Here is a 22,302-nt window from a genome sequence, read left to right on the forward strand (position 1 = left end):
CAGGCTGGGACCATGAGGCCAGCTGAAAAACAATTAACGTCAGAATCAGGTTAGTAAAAATTATACTTGTCCTCTACTACACGAAAAATAAAGATAATAGAAATATATAGTGTGCCGTTATTCGTGGTACAAATGAGGCGAAGGTGATTCGAGAAAAATAAAGAGAGAATAAAATTTCTTCGTTCGAATAGATCAATTTTTTGAAAATTTTTTAAATATAATTAAAATTGGTAGACTTATTTTTTTTATTATTAAGTCGTATTACAAATAACACGTGTCCTTTATACAATGATCGCAAAATGTATTTAAGTCTTTTTTAAATGAAATTCGTTTAAAAATTTATTGATAATTCAAGCTGTAAAAAAAAAGAAATTATTCCAATATCACGTACGAATAAATAGATCGAATTGTAAAACGACTTTGAACCAGTTTCATCGACAAAAGAGAGACTGAAATGAAAAGGATAAATTTCAATTCGCGGTCGTGACGAGATCTTTGTGCATGAAATAATTTATCCATCGCGGCAGGAAATTGTTTCATTATATCGTAAAACTGGTTCGTTCGAGTTGCTAAGCTTGATTTCACATCCGTTTCGATCGAAATCGAATATTATTCCCTTCGTATTTTCGCTTTAATATCCGGAAACCGACAGAATTCGACATTAAATTTTTTTTAAATATAAAGTCTGTTAAAAAGAAAATCAATATTAAAAATTTTTATCGTTTTAGAGAGGCCGAGACAGAACATCAGGCTTATGCCAATGCTGAGCGTGATGATCGGCGTGGTGACCGCTTTGATCATCGTCGCGGTAATAGTAATGGTCGTGCTCAGAATTCAGCACACGCAGGTGGACGAACAGAGCAAGTCGCAAATGGAGGAGCACAGCAAACAAACGAAACCGGCTCCCATCCAACGGGAACTGAGGTTTCGGGAGGGAAGCAGTTTGCTCACGGATGAAAAACATCCCAGCAGTCCTTTCAGAAAGCTGGAGAGCAGCGGTGACATAAGCGAGAACGACGAGAAGAATCCAGATATCATACCTCAGCAAATCACCGGTTCGTGTTCCAAAGATTCGACTAGATCCGCTACTACACTATAACTTGAGATTTGCGATACTTTCGATCTCCAATTTTACTCTCCTTTTCAAACAATATCTTGAAAATGGCTCCAAGTTTTGAAGTAATAAGCAAAATTCTTTCAACGATATCCTCGATCCCTTGGAAAATAAATTAAATTAATTAAAATTTCTAATTATTCTCAAGTAAAAGCAATTTGAAATTGTCGTACGTACACAGGCGACGAGCCGTCCGAGTACCTGAGAAAGAGGCGGCTCGTGTCGACAATCGAAACATCGCCATCGAGAAGTTTGTTGGAACACTCGACGGTCACTTCCGTAAGCGGGCACAGCAGTTACGTCGGTTACTGCACCATTCGCAATGGCATGCCGTTGCACGAGTTCTCGAACCTGACGACGAAGCATAAAAGCGTAAGTTTCTAATTCGCACTAATGCGTTTTCCGATTATTCGCCATTACATTGGTCCCTAATTACAACTATTCCATCCAACTAAACTCCTCCAGTTAGATATATACATTCTAACTCTCTTCTTTCCCTCGATTATTCCCAGTGAACATTGCTCGTCGTTTTCAAAATACTCCCGCGTATGGACAACGATGACAACAAAGCGATTATTTGCCTTGTCCATTTGTAATAACGACAAATCTCAAGCTGAAACATTCAAAGGCCATCGATCACCATATATACATATATATATAAATTGCAGTTTCAGCCAATAGTGGGCGACGACTATCAAAGCGGGGTTTGCACACTGCCGAGGCAACACTGGCCGAGCCAAAGCGTTCAATCAATGTCGATGACGATGAGCCCGCCGATGCTCTACACAGGTCTCGGTGTCGTCACCAGGACGTGCCCGAGCACCACCTTGCTCACCAAGGACGTGGAGGCTAGGATCCCGGCTCAATGTTGCATCCAGTCGCAGAAGGACGGCAAGATGAGCACACCGATCGTCATGGCCAAAAGGGAGAGCTCCGTGTGACACTTTTGTCGCTCGCAGACCAGCCACGTGTGAACAATTATCTCATCGTTTAAGCGTTTCGTTTCTCGAATCTCTCTGTACCGGTGATGATTCACGTGGTAGCGACGATTGGATTGGATCGTTGTGGAATGTACGGATGATAGATAAAAAAAAGAATCGTGGTTTCCGTTGCAGTAATTGAAACCGCGAAGGAAGGAAGGATCTTCACAATGATTCCTTTCTTTCTCGGTTTCGATTACAAAATTCGAATCTTTTCACGAGTATAGGGGTATCTTTTCCCTCCCACTATCGTGTAATTTAAGCGAGTTAAATCGTGTATAAAAAGAAGGATGTAGTTCGCGTGTAGCCAAATAAAGTGAGGAGAATTGAAAACGCGATCTTGAATTGTATCAAAGGAATAATAGTTACCCTATTATAACGTGGAACGATCGATATCTCCAAAGACGGATTACGGATAGATTGTGGTAATTTTCCTCGATAATTAAGGGATAATCATCGAGAGGAAATCGTGGTCGTTATTTTTATCGATTATTTCCGACAAACATTCCTCCTGTACATTCCAAAAGCGACCAATCGTCAATTTTGTGTTCAGAGACATTCGACAGTCGCGTGTGCGAAAACGATGTGAGCGTAAATGAAGCGGAATACTTATATATATATATATATATGTAGAACCGTATGCAAATTGAAAACGAGGCCGGTTGTATTTCGAACGAATTTATTTCCTCCGCTCGCGATAGGAACATCGCGTTTAACGTCTCTCTGTTCGATCAAGTGCCCTTTTTACATTGAACCGGACGATTCTTGAGCCACCGTGTGTGAATATATTTGAAAAAAAAAAAGAAAGAGAGAGAGAGAAGAAAAGAGGAGAAGGAGGAGGAGGAAGAGAGAAAAAAAAAGGAAGTTGGAAGATAATCGTGCGTATGATAAAAGACGTGCAAGTGCAACCGGGAACGAATTATTGATAGGGGAAAATATATACTTATACATATGCGTGGGGTTTCGCTCGTGCTGTACATATACCTTGAATACGAAGGATATTTTATACAGATTGCTATAGTATATAAAGATGAAATAAAATTATAAAAATAAAAAAAAAGAAATATGAGGGAGCGAAAGAAGAGGGAGGGAGGAATAGAATAAGCTAGAAGCTATTTATTCCCATATTTTACCGATTATGGTGAAAGAAGGGAGAAAAAAGAAAAAAAAATATAAGGGGAGAAAAATATACACATTGTACAATTTACGTTTAGACGTTGTAAGTATAAATAATGTATATGGGTATATAAATTCGATCGAGACAGCCAGAATAACGTACACTGAGAATGTCCTACGACATGAAGAGATAGAAAAGTTTAAATAGTCAATGATGGGAACAAGAATTTCGCATGTGTGTGTGTGTATGCTCGATATCGAAGAGGGGGAAATGACAAGGACGTAGAAGACATATCGTACAGCTTTTCCATCATCGAAAAAAAAAATTGAAATTAAAAAAACGAAGCATTAGAAACGAGATGAATCGAACGAAAGAAAGAAAAAAAGTAAAAAAAAAAAGCAGGTTAAAAAAAAGAAGAGGAAACATGAAAGGATCATCTCCCGTTGCTTTCGTCAGTATGCAGTATTCTGGATTTTATTGTAAAATTACGTATTTGTATAATGTATAAAGTAATGATTTTCCTTCTGCGTAATGATTCGAGGATGAAAGCAAAAATACAAAAAGGAAACCATATAAAAGAAAAACTTCCTCGTCGTGCTCTTATAAAACTATTAGTTTATTCTTTGATTATTGTTTGATTTGCAAAATTTAGAATAAATATTTAATTATTTTCAGATATATTTGATCTACTTCGATACTTTTAACATTTTTAAGATTCACTTTGTATCTTATTTAATTTTTATTCTAAAACTTTGTAGATCAAAATGAAAAGATTAGAAAATATATTGTATTTTCCATACAAAATGAACCGAAAGAATCGTAAAACGTTTTCGAAAAACGTTAAGAAAAGTGTATTATTGTATGGTATGTATAACTTCTATCCACGAATCGTTACTAGAAGCTCGTGAAAGAGAAAAAAAGACGAATATTTATAGCTTCCTTGATCGTTAAGCACAGCAAAAATGAGAAAAGAAAAAAAAAAGAAAGAAAAAGAGAGAGCTTTCGCTTCGCTCTGTAAATGTCTCCTTTTCCTAATAAATGGTAAACACATTTGTGTGCATGCGTGTATCTAACAGCCAAAGAAAATATTTGGTAGAAAAAGAAGGAAAAGGAAAAAATACGGGAAGATCTGGATAATTTAATAGATAACTCGGTGTAATACGGTCATAGGAAAATGGCGAACAATGGTTTTTCACGAATCGTTCGTGTAAATATTATCGAGAATTAGTCGTTCTTTCGAATCCTCTAGATGAATGTGTTCTTTCGATCTTTAGTCGTTAAGTTTTATCCTCGAAGACACGGTGTCTGATTGTAATATTTAAAAAAAGATAAAGAAGAAAAAAAAGAGAGAAAAAAGACACACTGCGTTGAAAGAGAAACGCGCGAATGAAATAAAAACTCGTTATTTATTATTGCCATTGATGGAATTGATATCGGCGCATAGCCAGTGTACTAAGGGGAACTTTACTAATCGTTACGAAAAACACCTATTTCATCTTGTACTAAGCGTCTTACGCTAAAAGGCTGAACAAAAATTTAAATACGAATTCATCCTGACACGATAGTGATGCGCTAGTATCGTTTCGAATGATCTAAGGCGCTTAACGAGTTTCGCTAGCAGCACAATAAATCTTCAACACAAACTGCCAATATAATATCTTTTGATAATTTATTCGAACAATTCTCCATAGTAACATCAACGAAACGGTCTAAACCGAACGGCATCGGTATTGGATTGAAATTTTATATCATCATCATACTTTTATCATCATTGTTCAAAAAACACGAGATATCAATAGCAGAGAAAAATAGTTTCTTTTCTTTTCTTTTCAAAAATCAATTATATTCTTCAAAAGGCAAACGTGATTCCAAATTCAATAATCAAATAAATCTTTAAAATTAAATTTTTAAAGTTTTTAATGAACGGGCTTTGGTTTTTTCCCATTAATCTTTGTTATAATCATTTTTCTTGAGTTCGGGGCAGAATATCATATCACGAGGTGCCGGCCAGATGGTATCTGCAAAATAATCACCATCATTCTAAATAAAGATATTCTTTCATCTTTTGTGAAATTATTCTTCTAGTGCAGAATCATTTGATCAATACACAAAACATCTTGTGGTCTTTTTATATGTAAATTATATAAATTATTAAAACTTATTGGATATATAAATTCCTCAAAGTATCTGAATGATTGTTCGGTTAGATATCTGGTTTCATTTTCAATTATCAATTCGTTATGCTATTTGACAGTGGCGAAGATACACTTCCGTTTTTACAAATTAAAAAATGATAAGATATGAATATTCACAATATTAAATATCTTTTCTTGTTAATTTTCTTTGAATTACACAGGATAGGAAATAATTCGATTGATAATAAAATATAAAAGAAAATTATATGTATGTATTTTAAATAAAAGTAAATCAAATTTTGTTTTGTATTGTAAAGTGAATTTAAAAAAATCGAATATGAAAATGCACGTGTAATCGATAAACATTTAAAACAACAAAAAAATTATAAATATTATTTTTTTTTTTAAATTAAATTTATCGTAATATTTTCTAAAATGATAATATTCTTTGTAAGAAACATTATCTTTTTTTCTTCACGAATTGTTTCCAATCCTATATAGATAATAATTTTTAGAATTAATATTCTAAGAGATGCTATGTTACGCATTAAATGTTACTTTATATTTGTTTAAATGGCAAATTTTAATTTTATAGTTAATATACAAAATTTCATTAAATATTATATAATTATTATATAATTAATTGACATTTGCGTGATAACCATAAAATATCCAAATAATACCGACCAGCGTTTACACTATCTATTTGCTTCGTTATTATATATCTTACAGTAGCCAGAAATAAGAGCCAAAAAAATCTTTTTAGACTAATAATAATACATGAAAGCACCGTTTCAGCCGTATATCGCCTGTATATTTTTAACAATTGAATTTGACCAGCTGCTTTTGCAAAAGGAAATCAAAAAAAAAAAAAAAAGAAAAAAAAAAAAAAAAAAAGAAAAAAAAAAAAAAAAAAAGAAAAAAAAAAAAAAAAAAAGAAAAAAAAAAAGAAAAGAAATCATTCGAATGAAATTTGTATATGTAATTAGTTTAGTGATACAAATTTCATGTATCCCATAAAAAAAGACGTTTTTTTGATATTGTAAATACTCTGAAATAAATAATCGTTTTTATTCAACTATTGTTTGTTATTTTTTTCAAAAAAAGAAAAGAAATTTCCACGAAAAAAGAATTATGGTATATATTATATTTAAAAGATTATAATTAAAATCAATTTTTACTTGCTAAGTATCTCGATAATCTAATTTGTAAAAAAAAAAATGAAATTTGCACAATGATTTCGTTGAATATTAATTACCTGAATACAAATTAATTGTTGGCGTGACAGAAAATATTCTCAAATAGTCTTCAATAGTTAAAATTACAGGATGTCTGATATTCAATAAATATTCTAATAATGTGCTTTCAGGATAATATGGTGCAAACTTTTCATTTAATGTTTTCACGACTTCATTCATTGGAATTGACTTTATAAAAAATATTATAAATATTAACGATTGATTTTAATTTTAATAAACAGAATTCATTACTTCATTATTAGAAAAACTTACGCTATCTTTAATCGTATTTGAAATATGATCACACAATATATAAATTTTTCTAAAGCAATTTGACATTTGATATAGAATATCATCCAATTCAAATGATGTAAATGGTTGTATTAACGAAGGAGGTATTGAATACACATAGGACCATTGCGAAAAAAATCTCTGCGAATTTCAATCAAAGAATTCTTGTTTCTTTTTTTTTTTTTTTTTTTTTTTTTTTTTTAATTCATTATAAATCTCACCTGATGAACATGATGATAAGTCGGGAGGTAAATTGCTCTTTTTATTTTACACTTTTTATTTTCAAAATTAATTAAAGCTTTGAAATGTCTATAAATTATATCTTCTGCCGTCTATGATAAGAAAATTTATTTTTCTTCGTGAAATCGTTAAAATAAAAATATCTATTCAAATATTATGATTTTGAAAATAATTTTTTACTTAATTCACCTCTATTACATGAACAAAATATTTAGGATAAATAAGGAACAATCCAGTGATGGGGATATTGATATAATCTTCTTGTAAACTATTTATTATAGATTCCATTTGCTGGAAATTATGTTTTATGCACTACATGAATATTGTTTTATAATTTTTCATAGAATTATTTTAACTTTATCTATAATTAAAATTTTTTTATAACTTTGATTAATTATTAGTTTCGTACTTCTTCTAAATTTACATTTTCACCAATATATTCTCCAACATACGTAACACGTGTTATATACGTAATCTACAAATAATATACTGTTTTTACTTAACAGATTCAAAAATTTAAATCAATGGAAATAGATGGCGTTTTAGTACGAATTGATGATTTCAAACAAATATATTTATTTATAAAATAAAACATTTACTTGAGAAAAATATATTCTCGTATTATTATTCTTGATATCTTAAATAAATTGATCAAATGATAATTGATTGAAATTAATTTCTTACCTTACCAGTAGCTCGAAGATTTTTTTTGATTACGTCCAGCAAACTTTTTCGAACAGGTTCAACTACGCGTTTCATAGCATATAATGTTTTACACGTATTTTTCACAATATTATATACACAATGAAATAATATTAAGTAAATTCAAAAATATTTCAAACACTGATAATACTATAAAACTGATTTTAATCGATAATATTCATGCACAGCACTAATGACGCGTCAAAGCTATCAAACACTTCGAAGCTCAATGGCGGATATCCATAATTACTACGTTAATCGTTCAATTATAATTAAGTTGTTATTTTTCAAAATTATCATTTTATTAAAAAATCTTGTTTAAATATTATAATAATTTATTAATTCAAAATTAATTTATAAAGATTTATTGTATTTATAATTAATATGCGTTGATACACAACGCATATTACAATTTTATAAATTTCTAATTCAATCAACGTTGTCTTTCCGGTTCAATTTCAATTCCATTTGAAATTTAATATAATATATATTTTTTAATGTATAATATTTATAATATTATAAAAAAATGACATCTTTTCTGTTAAATATATTTATTTTAATTAAATACAAATAAATCATAGTTTCAAGGAATAATATATGTAAAATTATAATTTGCTAAAATTAAATGAAATAGCAAATTTATAAATTAGATTCATATACATATACACTTTTATTAATAGTGTATATACTTATGCATAATTAACTATTGCTATCTACTATCACATTATTATGATTGTAACAAATACATATCTAAAAAAAATTTTATATTTTTTATGTTTTTAAATGAAATTTTATTTTTTTTATATATAGAAAATAAGTTCTATTTTTTGAATTAATTTTTTAAGTAATATTAAACATAAAAATATAAAATTATTTATTTTCATATTTTTTAATATTACTAAAAACTGAATAATTACTTTTATTACTTTTTAGCTCTTGGACACTCTAAAATTGGAGGTGGAGGTGGAGTTGGTTCACTAGGATTTCCCAACCACACTGATTTACTAAAACGACCCTTTATAACAGGTGGCTGCCATTTATTGCTGCACATGACTGTAACTGTAGGCTTCTCTGCAGTGACAGTTGCTATAGTTATTGCTCTGAAAGTGAAATAAAATCTATTTAGACAGTGATAAATTATTTTAATCATCAACAATCAAAACTAATAAACTTAAATTTTCACTAAAATAATAATACAAAACTTACTGTAAGATGATCTTTTATTACTAAAAAAATAAAGAAATATTTATCAACAATTAATTTATTTTTTTATAAATTACTTAATACTTCAAGGTAGGTAAAAATAAAAAAGTATTATAATGTATATTTATTTATTAATGAAAAAAATGTATTACAAATTGAATGAAATATATACTTTTTGTAAAATATTTTTCAAATTTGTTTTCAAATACATACATAATAATTCAATATTTACAATAATTTTAACGCTGAATAAAAATATATGTGATTTAAATAATTAACACACCTAAAATTTATTATTTAATAAATCTTTTTATATTAAAAGATAAAATATTTTTAATTAATAATCTCTTCAATAATATATTCTTTGCTAATTTCTAATAGCGAAATATCGCTCTTTTTTCAAGTAGAAATTTGTTTAAAATAGATATAAATAAACAATAAGTTTATCATTTTATCAAAATAATTAAATGATTAAATAATATGATAGGTTATATCATAAACAATTCTAGTAGAACACTTATTTTATAATTATATTATTTAACAAAAAAATACAAATTACTAAAACAATAAAATAATGTGCAATGCTATGAAATTATAATTGTTTAGTATATTATTAATATAAATTGATTTTTTTGATTATTAAAAATACAAAATATTTGTTCAAAAATAAGAATAGTTAATATTTTTATTATATAAATATAAATCCAATATTTTCCAAAATTTCTGACATTATATGAAATAATAAAACTATTAAGTATGTTAAAAAATAAATCATTTTGTCTAATGCCAAGGCACTTGGTTTGGATGACTGATGGAACCCAATTTGTAGTACCTTGTTGTAGAAGATGTTTGTTGTATTCCTGTTGAATGATTAGGCGGTGTTGCTGCTATAGAAGTTTCAGCACTTTGAGCAGAGGTGCCATCACCTTTCAAAACAGCAACACATTTCCAATTGTTAATATAATTATCTTTCCATAATCGAACACAACCATCATCTCCTGAACTTGCTAAAATAGTTCCCATAATATTCCAACACACTCGCCATACAGTAGGATTATGATCAGAAAATTGTGCTGCTATGTTAATTTCAAAACGTGATGAACCACTTTGTGCACTATCCCTATATTAATAACATTTTTATCTAATTTCTTATCTCTTTTTTCTAATTTCTTATTCAATATTTATAGGAATTAAAAAAAAGTTATACTCACAGTATAGGTTTTAATGTAATTATTTGTACATCATTTGATGCAATAGCTAATGTGTGAAAACTTCTACCTAAATTTGGAGCAAATGCAATATCATGAACAGGGTCAATAATGGATAATGTTTGTGTTTTTGTCCACCTTCTACTACTTTCAGAATATTCGTATATAAAAACTTTTCCTTCAGATGATGGATTTGGATCATCACTTCCAACTGCTATCATTGGAGGATGTAATCTGATATAAAATAATTGATGAATATTTAATTTCCATATTTATAATATATATTATATAAATTTTAGTAATTTTTTATACCTTGAAAGAGATGGATTCCATGATAAGCAACTACATTGAAGTTTACAACTAATGTCATGTTGTAAAGTCCATTGACTTAAATTCATAACATCAGGAGCTTCATATATTCTAATTACTCCATCTTCACTACAAGTAGCTAACAAAAGTCCTAAAGTTTTAGGTGCAAATTTTACATCTGTAACAGTCTTTCTAGAATCTACTAAATTTGTTCTTCGAACCCAATGTCTCATACCACGTTCTCCTGGTCCTGATCCTTCTCCAACTACAAATAAAATTAATAATAATAAACTATAAAATAATTAATCATAATATAGAAATTAAAAATTAAAAATCATTTAAAATTAAAATTAAAATTAAAATTAAAAATAAAACTCAATAATAATATTACCTATCTCTTCCCACACAGCTGCTGTTCTATCAAAAGAACATGTTGCTAAAACTTGACCAAATTCTGGATGTGCCCATGTTACTTTAAATACAGATCCACTGTGTGCTTTCCAAGATGCAGTTAAATGCCAATTTCCATGTTCATCTTCATCCCAGACCTACATAAATTTATTATTCTTATGTATGACTACAATAGAAATTGTTCATAATACAAATACAATTAACGATTGCAAAAATCTTACTTTTACAAATTGATCACTAGAACATGTTGCCATTCGTTGTCCATAAAAGTCGTAAGCAATATCATGAATCAAATCTTTATGTTCAGCGTTAATACTGTGTGCTTCAAACATCTTTAATTATTTATTTATTTACAAAATACAAAATAAAATAAACTTCAATATATAAATTATTATATGCAATTATCAATATAAATAAAGGTTAGGAAATATGATTAATAAACTTTTTTATAAAATTAGCCAAATGTGAAAAAATCATAAAATTAAATTTTTATAATTTAATATATATATAAAACATCATTGTTAAAATCATTTATTTTTTTCAACAATTTACTTTGTACATTTATATCATTAGAAACGAGGAAAAACACTGTAGAATTCAACTAATTTACTAACATTCTTTATGATCATTATAATTATATAAATAAAATATATATTTGAAATTTTTAAACGAAATTATCAATATTAAATTAATAGAAAAACTTAATTTTTATTTAGTTAAAGTTTGTATTTTCAGTATATTATTTGAATGCATTTCAATAAACCGGTACATCTTAAGCACATTGTCACTAGCTATAATAAACTAATATTAAATCTTAATATGTATACTATTGCTGTATTTAAAAATAATAGTGTATTTAAAAATATATTTATTTTTTATATTAATAAAATATAATAATATATCATAATATTATAAATTTATTTTAATAAAAATTATAAAAAATACATATATCTAATGTATTACATTACTAGTTATATTTCTTTCACTAGTAAATTATTAGTTTAAAACATAAAATTTAACTTTTTTATTAATTCATATCTACATAGAATACAAAATGTTATACATTTTATAATTTTTTAATATTCTGCAATTTTTTACTATTTTAAAACTTGAAGAAAGTTCTATGAACGACTAGAGACTGTTTCATGACAAATTCTCATGAAGTTAGTGTATAACGTGTCAGACCACGTATGTCATTCAAACAAACTGAACTGTGTATTATAAAATAATTCTATAAGGTAATTATATGTTTCATAATTAATTAAATTATTAGATAATTTTTTATAAGATTTTTTTATGTAATTTTAAATATTTTCTTTATTAAATTAAAAATATAAATCGGTAAATTAATCTTTCAATATTTTATATTTTAGATGATTACAGATGTGCAGCTGGCTGTATTCTGCAACATTCTCGGAGCAACATTATTTTGCTTAGTATTTCTTTTTCACTATGTATATGCAAATTATACGAAATAAAAGAGTAACATGTTGTTACTGAACATAACCTTAACTTGCACTTTACATATAAAATGGAGTTGTACATCTACATATTATATTTTATATTGATAAATATGATAAATTAAAATAAATGATTTAATACTGAAAAATAGTTTTGAAACAGAATAATATTTTCTCTAATTCTCATATAAATAATATATAAATTAAATATTAAAAAATATTTATTAAAAAATAATCGATATATATGTAATAATGTAATGCAATATATTTTGTATATATTTTATTTCAAATAAATATATCATTTTTAAATATAATTTTCATAATAACTATCAATATATACTTACTTTGCATAAATAATGTGAAACAAAAAAAATAGAGATTAGTTACTATCTTCAGAGTATTTTAAAACAATGAAGTTAGTCACTTATAACTCGTAATTATACATAGTCAATGTATTATTATGTCTTTTGCATACATAGCTACATACGGAAAATTCACAATATAGTTTTGGACATTTAACGTGTAAATTTAGAAAAGTTAATCAGCAATGACTGACGATTCCAATGGAGAATCTACATTCGAATTTGTTGAAAGAAAGACAGATGAATCATCTACATCTGGAGAAATAGTAAAAACGGGTAAGAAAAAAGGCAAAACATAAACACTTGCGTATCTGTCAAATTCTTTTACAAGTGAAAAGATTTACGTTCGCTATAATTAGTTAGCACAGACTTTCATATTAGCAAAACATATTACAAATAAATTATAAAAGATAAATTTTTAAAAAATATAAATGATTTTTAACAATATAACATAAAATGAATTTAAATTTATAATAAATAGATTTATATTTAGCAAATTATATCTTATTACATAAAATGTTTTATGATATATTTAAACGAAAAATAAATATTATTTAAAAAAAAATAATTTATTAATTTTATAATATTAATATATTATTATAAAATAATACTCATATAGATAACAATAATCATATAATTTTCAGATTCTTTTAGCAGTTTATCATCATCAACATCTTTATTAATGCCACTAGGCATATCAACATCTACAGGCAATTTATTATCAAATGTAGCACCACCTAGTGCATTACCTAGCTTTATTTCAAATTCTGGAACATTGATATCAGAAAGGCCTAGTAATTTGGAATCATCTACGCAAAAGAAATTTCATGAACAGGAACCTACTAAATCAATGTTAAATACTATTATTCAATCTAAATCATTACAGCAAGAAACACATCAAACAACTGTAACTTCTATTATTACTCCGTCCACACAAAATGTACCAACTACAATACCATCAGAAACTGTGACTCAAGATTCAGGAATGGTTGGAGTTGGTTTATTGTCATGGGTTAAAGAAACAGTAGTAAATAGTAATGTATTGAGCAAAGTTGCAGAAAAAGCAAAAAATAGTGTTAATACTATGATCACAACATTAGATCCTCAGATGCGTGAGTTCATTTGTAAGTAAGAAAGCTACTAATCCTGACATGCAAGTAAAAGTAATTTAATCCTTTTCTATTTTGTAAATTTTTCAATTTATTTGATATTTTATTTTGTATATTTAAATATATGTCATTGTGTGTGTAATTATGTTATTGCATCATATCTGAAAGAAATATATATGTAGTGTGTTATTTTTGGATGATCTGCAAACCAAATACAATTCGCTGTGTCACTGTCATTTACAAAAAACTTTTCCATTTTTTATTTATTGAGCTAAAACTATATAATATATGTATAACAGTAATATAAGCCACATATAAAAAAAAAATAATTTCATATTTTGCATTATAAATAAAAACTGTGAAAATTTAAGGTTATAAATTAAGAACTTTTATAAATAAATATTTTTAAAAATAAATACTTTTTCACCAATTATGCATATATTCATGCTCAGTATTATAAAGCATTATTTTTGAAAACAATTTTTAATAATAAGCATTATGTTTTGTGCCATTATATTACAATAAAATGGCAATAAAACTTTTTAAAAAATAATATATAAATTTCATACTATTTATATATAAATGTAAATAGTAACATAGTGACTGTGCAACATGTTAGTCAATGTAAAAACATATATGCGGGCTCTGTTGAAAGTATACATTTCAGATTCTGGTGGTGACATGGAGATTATAGTTGCATCAGACAAAGATGTTAAAATAAGTCCTGTACGTCAGGCTTTTCAAACTGTTTTTGGAAAAGCAACAGTAACGTGAGTAATAATATAATAAAATAGTAATAATATAAATTTATATTATATTATATTAATATAATATTTATTTAATTTATTATATTTATACTATTTTATTTTTATTCAAACAATTCATTATTTCTATAGTGGTGTCTCAGTAGAAACTTCTGCTGTAGCTGCTCAACCAGTTGGTTTTGCTGCTGGTGTAAAAGGAGCAGAAGAGAGAATTAATTCTGCACGAAATATTCCAACTCTTCCAAAAGATATACCTATAATTGCAGTGGAAAATTTTTTGTTAGAAGTTGGTGAAGATAAGTGGTATGATTTAGGGGTGATACTTCTTAATGACCCCAAACGTAATGTGAATTTACAAACCTTCACTCAAATGACTCCAGTACCAAGTCAAATAGTAACAATGGCACAAGAAGCTACACCTGAAGATTATCCTCTTAAATGGTCTGGATTGTCAGTTACTGTTGGTAGTTTAATGGCAAATAGCTTACAGGTTAGTTTCAAATAATTATAATAATTACATTTAAAATTGTAAAAAATATTTGTCCTATAGGTTAATCACAATGAATGGCATCATGCACTTACTGGAATTTCCAGAAGAGATATTATACTTTTAGCAGTTCAATCACTAGCTGGAATTTATAAAAATACAATTAATCCTGTCTAAATTTTTATGAAGAATACATCGACGCAATTTATCAATGAATTGCGTTTTTGTAAATATAATTATAATAATAGTATACTTGTATCAGTTGCAAAATTTATATTTTAGGCTCTTACTTTAAATAAGTATCTAACATTTTATCACATTGTTGAAACAAAGATTCAATTTCAATTAATGTGATATACTTCTATTAAATTAGTATTTATAAATTAAGAAAATGTATTTTAATTATATGTGGCAATATGTACAAAAAATCAAAGAAATCAAGACAAAATATATAAAAAAATAGATTTGGTATACCGAATGTGATTATTTCATCACATGTTAATGATAAATATTTTATTAAAATAAAGGTATATTTTATTAAAATAAAATAATTAATAATTTTTATACAGTTTTATATAATTTTTTTTTGTTTCCTGGTTCCGTGAAATTTTGAAATAATTTTGAAATTGGGTATTATTTTGTAAAAACAATAAAATACATTTGCTTTTATAATTCCATTTTTAATTTCTTGATGTATTGTTTCAATGAGTACATTGCTGTTGTAGATTTTTTATTATCAGATAACTTTAAAATTCGTCCAATTGTTTGAGAACACAAACAGAAAAATTAAAACTAATTATGGTAAAAAAGCAATGTAAAAAATTACGGTTTTTTGTTCGTATTCTTTTATACGAAATTGGTAATAAGTTATCACCATAATAAAAATAACAATTGAATTTTTATCTGATGCTGATATGCTAAAAACAAAGCCACTAGAGATCTTGATAATGTGGCATGCTTAATTAAATAAATGTATAAAATATTTCTCCTTGCGCTAATATATGTACTTTCCATTATAATTACAATTTATTATTTTTTCCCATATTTATAATCATGTGATTTTTACGGTTCTTTGCGCAAAACAAAGTTCATAATAAACCGATGTAGATTGTATACGGTCCGAGCGATATTAATTGAATTACAATATTTAAATAGATATTTAAATATGGTGCGCGAATCTATGGTTACAATTTGTCAAGGTATGCATTCAAATCTGGGAGACCTTCCTTTAATCCTTTTCTTTTACGTGTTTCCTAAAAAAATAATCATATTTAATCATATGCATAGATTAAAAAAAATATACATATATAGAGAAAAAGGAAAATGATGTTTGTTTCCCTATTCAGGTAAGTCAGAATATATTATTGAAATACCAAAACAAAAAACAATTTCTTTTCCACGAGATTAAAAATGGTAATATACTTATATTTACTTATTACCATCAGTTATGATCGTGGATGAATATAAATTTCAAATCAGATAAATTACCTGCACGACTTGGTAAGGTCTAGAATTAGGTTCCATTGGATCACCAGGCAAAATCTGCCAGTGGTCGAATACACATTGTGGGAAAGCTTGTCCTCCGGTATTAGAACGTAAGTCGGCAGTAAAGCCAAAGGACTCATTAACTGGAAGATATGCTTTAACTACAAACATAGGTGTACCAGCGATTTGTTGTTCTTCAAATACATGACCTCTTCTTCGATTAAGCACACCATAAATACCACCAACAGCTGTTTCAGGGCACTGAAATAATTTTAATTCATTAAAATTTAAAATCTTCATCATAATAAATTAAAATGTTTTTTTAAAATTAAAAATCATAAAATGAAATTTACCTGAATTTCACATAAATAAACTGGTTCCATGAGTCGAGGAGAGGCAGTGAGGAGACAAGCATAAAGGCAACGTCTTGTGGTAGGAATAATTTGACCACCACCTCTATGAATAGCATCAGCATGTAACGTTACATCGTGAATATTGAAGCGTACACCTCTTAAATTTTCTTCCGAAAGAACACCCTATAAAATAATTAATATGAGTAAAAAATCATGTTTTCAAATATTCTTTATTTTTTTATATAAATTTAATATTATACCTCTTTTGTGGCCCATTGGAATCCAGCTACAACAGAATCTTTAATTTCATTAAGATATTGTACTCCTTTCGTACAATCTACAAGAATATTGGGACCAGTTCCATCAGGTCCAAAACACCAAATTTTTCTAGCTTCAGTTACATCGTAATCATACTTTTCATTTAAATAACGAGCACGTACTTTGAAATCATCCCTTGGATTAACTTCACCCTATAAAATATTAAAAATCAAATAAAAAAAAAAACGAAAAAAATATTAATCAAATTTTTATGAAACTTAAACATACACTATCGATATCTTCTGCAAGACCATCAGGCATTGGACATGCCATCATGAATAAACGATTATGCTTGTTAGGTGATTTCGAAAGACACATTTGATTTGATTGTTCTGAAATTGTTTCTCTATAAGAAACGACGGGATCCGATTTCTTAATAGGTATACAAGCATGATCTTCTTCTAAATCTTTCAAACAAATTTCAAGATGAAGTTCTCCAGCTCCAGCAATAATGTGTTCTCCTGATTCTTCAATAATACATTGTACCATAGGATCTGATTTTGCCAAACGTTTAAGACCTGAAGATTAATTATTTTATTAAAAAATATCATTATATTTATCAAATATGATTTAAGTAATAATCACTTTCAGATTTGTAAGTAAAATCACGATTTATCATAACCCAATGCTCAAAATATATTTCATCCTTAAATATTAAATTGAAAAAATTTATTTAGAAAAATAAATAAATATACCTTCGACTAATTTGGGTAAATCGGCTGGATTTTTAGGTTCTACAGCAACACGGACGACAGGTGAAACCGAAAATTTCATAACTTTCATGTTATGTGCATCTTTAAAAGTGGTTATAGTACCAGTTTTTACTAAGAATTGATCAACACCAACAAGTCCACAAATATTACCTGTTTTTAAATTACAAAATAATTAATCTTAAATATATAATTTTATTCATGTATAAATCTTAATGTTTTAATATTATTAATCAAATCAGTTGGCCGTTCTATTGTCAATCAAAAATTATCAGAACAGGTCTGTGAGAACAATCATCATTATATTTTTAATAAACTTTAATAACTTAACAATACAGAAAGAGATTTACTAACCAGAAGGCACATCTTCAATCGCTTCAACGTAACGACCCATCATTAAAATTGTACGCTGAATAGCTTTCTCATAAAGATCTTCTTTTTTACCCGGTTGGAAGTTAGGCCCCATGATACGTGCTTTCATTCCAGTGCTTACTTTTCCAGAGAATACACGACCAAAAGCATAGAAACGTCCTTTATCAGAGGTTGGTACCATTTTTGAAACATACATCATCAGTGGCCCATTTGGATCACAATTCTATAAAAATTTCATTAATATATAAACTTTATAATTTTATAAAGTTGAATTATTTATTAATGTTATAATATTTCTAATATATATCATTAAAAATATCAGAATAAGTCTGAAAATGAATTCATCAATTATAAAAGTACGTTAATATTTTTTTATTATATTAATAAACATACTTTAATACCAATTGCAGCCTCATCATCAAGAGGACCTTCATATAACATTTCCATGCGATATTTTTGAGCAGTGACAGGAGATGGCAAATGAATAGCAATCATCTGAAGCAAAGCTTCTCCAGCTGGTAACCATGTTCTCATAACAACCTGAAATTTTTAATTATAATCATATATAATCACATAACTAATAAATAATTAATTGGTTGTTTCAAAAAATTGTTATCAGATTATGCTTATCAATCAAAAAAATTCAGAATAGGTGTCAGAAAAGTTTTGAAAGAATAGTCATCATAAAATAATCTTCAAGATATTAGAAAGTATTAAAATAAAAGTTTAAAGCAAAAAAAAAAAATCTTACCTTAAGAAGAGCTTTACCATCTTTATCTTTATCTTCTGGTTTTAAAACAATTCCTAATTTTTGCAGTAAATTATCCGCTTCGTCTTTTTTATAATTCATAATACTATCAAATACCTATTAATTTTATATTCATGTTATTTATGTATATAGAAATAATTATTATTATTCATATATTTATTATATATGAATATTAACTAACATACCTTATAAATTGGATCTAAGACATACATGCAAAAGGATCGTTTGTTATCTGTTTCCTTCTGCTTACTCCATTTCTTAGTTTTGGGGTTAAAGAATGATTCTCCCCATAATCTATTCATAAGCTTTACAACATCAATTTTAAATTTCTCAGCATACATTTCAGAAAATTGTTTCAATGTAAATGCCCAACCATGAAGACCAGATCCAAAACCAACTGAACCTTTGCTAGGATCTACCTATTTACAAAAAAAATAATAAATATAATCTAATGGATAAAAATATAAAAATAAAAAATAATAAAAATGAAATAAATATATTTACTCTAACTTCACCCATGGGACCATCATCATCTGAATATGTTGCAATAATAACGTTAACATTTTCAACAATACGTTGGAAAGTTTGGTAAAGATCTTCACTATCAAGTTGAAGTTCCAAAAGTGCTCTGTCCATTTTGTTCATGAACAATACTGGTTTTATACGTTCGGCAATAGCTTGACGAAGTACAGTTTCCGTTTGTACACAGACACCTTAAAAAAATTATGGAAAAATTACAATTTTTAAAACTATAAAAAATAATAAAATTATAAAATAATAAATTATGAAATTGTGCTATAGCAATTGTATTGTAGCATATTAGTCTTGGACATAAAGATAGAGGTCCACCAATAGCGTTTAAACACAGCTGCTTTTTGATCTTCTTCCATTAATACACCATCAACACTGTCCATGTACATCAGTCAGTTAAACCAACTAATATACTACAGAGTAACGCTATTTGTGCTGGAAGAAATATTACTTTAATTCAAATATATCACTTAAAATACATACCAGATACACAATCAACAACTACAAGAGCCCCATCAGTTACACGAAGAGCAGCAGTTACTTCACTAGAGAAATCGACATGACCAGGTGAATCAATAAGGTTAATCAAAAAACCTTTTTCATCTTTATCACGTTGATCAGGATTTGTAATGAAAACTAAATCTTTCTCCTCAAGGGCAAAGAACATAGAAATAGCACTGCAATAAAATAAAAATATTATTTGTAGAAGAAGAATTAAAATTAGTAAATCAATGATAAAATTAAATAAAATAAACTTACGTAGATTTAATAGTAATACAACGTTCCTGCTCATCTTTACGAGTATCTGTGAATCTGGTCTCACCAGCTTTAGCACCAGCAATAATACCGGCTTTGGACACAAGGGAGTCAGTCAGAGTTGACTTTCCATGATCAACATGCGCAATGACAGACATATTTCTAATATTTTTCTTTTTGTCCATCATGGCACGTATCTCGTCCACCGTAAAGTTCACCTTTAACAAATAAAAAATTTTTTTATATATATATAATTAATATGAAAATTGAAATTGATTAAATCTTCCACAATATAAATTTCACATTAATTCTATTATAATATCAAAAATGTTATTTTTTAACATATTTTTAATATTATTTCGAAACATGAATTATATAACTTCAAAAACAATTTTACTTATTTAAAAGGTATTATTTTAGTATTATTTTAAAGAAAAAATTATCCTTATACTGACCATATCGAAATTAAATCTTCATAAATCTTGAGAAATATAATCAACATATATGTATATATGTATATATGTATATATATTTATTTATTTATTATAATAAGAAATATATTCCTATGGATATTTATTTGGACAGCATTTTGTGTTAGAGTGATTTCTGCCCCCCTCGAGTGTCACAATTTCCTCATTTCCTATATGTAGTATGTTAGGTTTTTTCTGTACAATGATTTAAAATCGTTTTCGTAAGTTTTTCAATTCACTAGAAACCGTCGAGAACTTTTCTTGAAGACTCACGATGTTCCGAGAACATGCTGGTTCGTATCAAGAGCCTTACAAAGCTCCATGACACGTTGCCTCTTGAGCAAGAGACGAAACATATTTGAACTTTTAATATAGGTAACTTTGAACCTTTGTGCCGTAAAATTTTCAGGAATGTTTCACCAGAATTTTTGTAGAATCTTCAGAGATTTTAACCCCGGCATATCCATCGCGAGCCTCAAAATTTGTCTTCGAAGGGAGTTGCGCAATCCCAAGTAATCCGCCAGTTTTCAATTTTTCCAAACCCAGGTGACACTCGGTCTTCAAAAATATTTATACCTCTGCACTCCATACATTGTACAGATTTACACGTTCGTGATACTTTAGAAAGATTATACATACCATTTTGGATGTTGTCCGATATCCGTTGGCCTGGTCAGAAATATACGTGCACCAACAATGGCGGACTCCCTGGGAAAGAACAGGAGTTCTGTGAAAGGGATGAACGTTTCGTATATGATAGAGGGCACCTCTTGTCACGCGTATTTCGTATTGTGCACAGGGCCAATTGGAATTTTGTAATCCCTACCACGTGGGTTAATTTGCGCGCGCAACTTACAACCGATAATACACGAATTTAAATGCAATCCGTTAATTTGTAGTAGTCATATAATAGCAATTGTATTTAGTGCTGCCATCTCAATTATTTAAATTGAAATTTTAAAAAAATTAACAATGAATCATATTTTTTTTTAATTAATTTTAATTATTTGCTATAAAGAATATTTGCTATAAAGATAAAATAGATTTTTTTAAATTAAAAACATTTTTTTATCAAAAGAAAAGGAGACAGGAACATGGAAAAAAAAGAAAAGAATATAGTTTAAAGGTTATGAAAGAAATATCATTTAACATATATAGCTAAATATTATTTTCTTATTTTTGTTAGTCAATATAATTGATATAAAATCCTATATTCAATAAAGGAAATTATACAATCTATTCATTGTATTTGATATAGATAAGTGTACAAAAGATATATATAAATTACATTAGCATTAAGAAAATAAGAATTGTGCGTTTTCTTATAAAATAATTATTCTTAAAAATATTAATATCAGTGCAATATATATTATATATTGATATACTATATGCATACAATAAAACTATT

General features: G+C 27.5%; 4 protein-coding genes and 1 long non-coding RNA gene across 8 annotated transcripts in view; 3 read left to right on the forward strand and 2 right to left on the reverse strand.

Annotated features, from left to right (window-relative positions):
* Positions 1-2,492, forward strand: part of LOC102672573 (hemicentin-2-like) — a 248,770-nt gene extending 246,278 nt beyond the window's left edge. The window contains 4 exon segments of the mRNA XM_031509648.1: positions 1-49; positions 729-1,055; positions 1,296-1,486; positions 1,783-2,492. The exon segment at positions 1-49 is cut by the window's left edge and continues 2 nt beyond it. Coding sequence (XP_031365508.1) covers positions 1-49; positions 729-1,055; positions 1,296-1,486; positions 1,783-2,055 — 840 coding nt within the window. The 3' untranslated portion in view covers positions 2,056-2,492.
* Positions 2,493-4,029: 1,537 nt separating this feature from the next.
* On the forward strand, positions 4,030-5,495 carry LOC116185376. Its single transcript, XR_004150217.1, has 2 exons — positions 4,030-5,295; positions 5,419-5,495. It is a non-coding gene; the product is annotated as an uncharacterized LOC116185376 (long non-coding RNA).
* Positions 5,496-8,356: 2,861 nt separating this feature from the next.
* On the reverse strand, positions 8,357-11,742 carry LOC102672611 (nucleoporin SEH1). 2 transcript variants are annotated; one of them, XM_006613898.2, is made up of 6 exons: positions 11,170-11,742; positions 10,929-11,085; positions 10,541-10,802; positions 10,232-10,462; positions 9,853-10,140; positions 8,357-8,917 (listed from the first exon to the last, which is right to left on the reverse strand). In XM_006613898.2, exons 1-6 carry the CDS (start codon positions 11,278-11,280, stop codon positions 8,740-8,742), a joined length of 1,227 nt encoding a protein of 408 aa, XP_006613961.1. In that variant the 5' UTR covers positions 11,281-11,742; the 3' UTR covers positions 8,357-8,739. The 2 variants fall into 2 exon arrangements, with proteins under 2 accessions (XP_006613961.1, XP_006613962.1); XM_006613899.1 differs by lacking the exon at positions 8,357-8,917 and having other exon boundaries at positions 9,527-10,140.
* Positions 11,743-12,028: 286 nt separating this feature from the next.
* Positions 12,029-15,673, forward strand: LOC102673286 (protein PRRC1-like). 2 transcript variants are annotated; one of them, XM_006613901.2, is made up of 6 exons: positions 12,029-12,186; positions 12,322-13,046; positions 13,415-13,894; positions 14,547-14,649; positions 14,776-15,133; positions 15,194-15,673. In XM_006613901.2, the coding sequence occupies exons 2-6, from the start codon at positions 12,956-12,958 to the stop codon at positions 15,305-15,307; spliced, it is 1,146 nt and encodes a 381-aa protein (XP_006613964.1). In that variant the 5' UTR covers positions 12,029-12,186; positions 12,322-12,955; the 3' UTR covers positions 15,308-15,673. The 2 variants fall into 2 exon arrangements, with proteins under 2 accessions (XP_006613964.1, XP_006613965.1); XM_006613902.2 differs by having other exon boundaries at positions 13,415-13,882.
* A 116-nt stretch (positions 15,674-15,789) lies between these two features.
* LOC102673512 (translation elongation factor 2) lies at positions 15,790-21,586 on the reverse strand. 2 transcript variants are annotated; one of them, XM_006613903.2, is made up of 14 exons: positions 21,534-21,586; positions 20,428-20,642; positions 20,152-20,345; positions 19,642-19,850; positions 19,323-19,556; positions 19,120-19,233; positions 18,762-18,908; positions 18,351-18,591; positions 17,982-18,149; positions 17,515-17,804; positions 17,229-17,438; positions 16,969-17,151; positions 16,619-16,876; positions 15,790-16,383 (listed from the first exon to the last, which is right to left on the reverse strand). In XM_006613903.2, exons 1-14 carry the CDS (start codon positions 21,534-21,536, stop codon positions 16,315-16,317), a joined length of 2,535 nt encoding a protein of 844 aa, XP_006613966.1. In that variant the 5' UTR covers positions 21,537-21,586; the 3' UTR covers positions 15,790-16,314. The 2 variants fall into 2 exon arrangements, with proteins under 2 accessions (XP_006613966.1, XP_006613967.1); XM_006613904.2 differs by lacking the exon at positions 21,534-21,586 and adding an exon at positions 20,880-20,898 and having other exon boundaries at positions 16,315-16,383.
* Between the last annotated feature and the right edge of the window lie 716 nt (positions 21,587-22,302).

This window comes from Apis dorsata, unplaced genomic scaffold (genome assembly GCF_000469605.1).
Source record: "Apis dorsata unplaced genomic scaffold, Apis dorsata 1.3 scaffold_165, whole genome shotgun sequence".
Lineage (NCBI taxonomy): Eukaryota > Metazoa > Arthropoda > Insecta > Hymenoptera > Apidae > Apis > Apis dorsata.

Coding starts and splice junctions, on each gene's coding strand:
- LOC102672611 (XM_006613898.2), bottom strand. CDS start 11,280: ATGTTTGAAGCACACAGTATTAACGCTGAACATAAAGATTTGATTCAT. Junction 10,803..10,928: donor AGCTGTGTGGGAAGAGATAG/GTAATATTATTA, acceptor TTTTATTTGTAG/TTGGAGAAGGATCAGGACCA. Junction 8,918..9,852: donor CAAACATCTTCTACAACAAG/GTACTACAAATT, acceptor TTTCACTTTCAG/AGCAATAACTATAGCAACTG.
- LOC102673286 (XM_006613901.2), top strand. CDS start 12,956: ATGACTGACGATTCCAATGGAGAATCTACATTCGAATTTGTTGAAAGA. Junction 13,047..13,414: donor TGGAGAAATAGTAAAAACGG/GTAAGAAAAAAG, acceptor TATAATTTTCAG/ATTCTTTTAGCAGTTTATCA. Junction 14,650..14,775: donor TTTGGAAAAGCAACAGTAAC/GTGAGTAATAAT, acceptor TTATTTCTATAG/TGGTGTCTCAGTAGAAACTT.
- LOC102673512 (XM_006613903.2), bottom strand. Junction 18,909..19,119: donor ATGGTAAAGCTCTTCTTAAG/GTAAGATTTTTT, acceptor TAAAAATTTCAG/GTTGTTATGAGAACATGGTT. Junction 17,152..17,228: donor TCCAATGGGCCACAAAAGAG/GTATAATATTAA, acceptor ATTATTTTATAG/GGTGTTCTTTCGGAAGAAAA.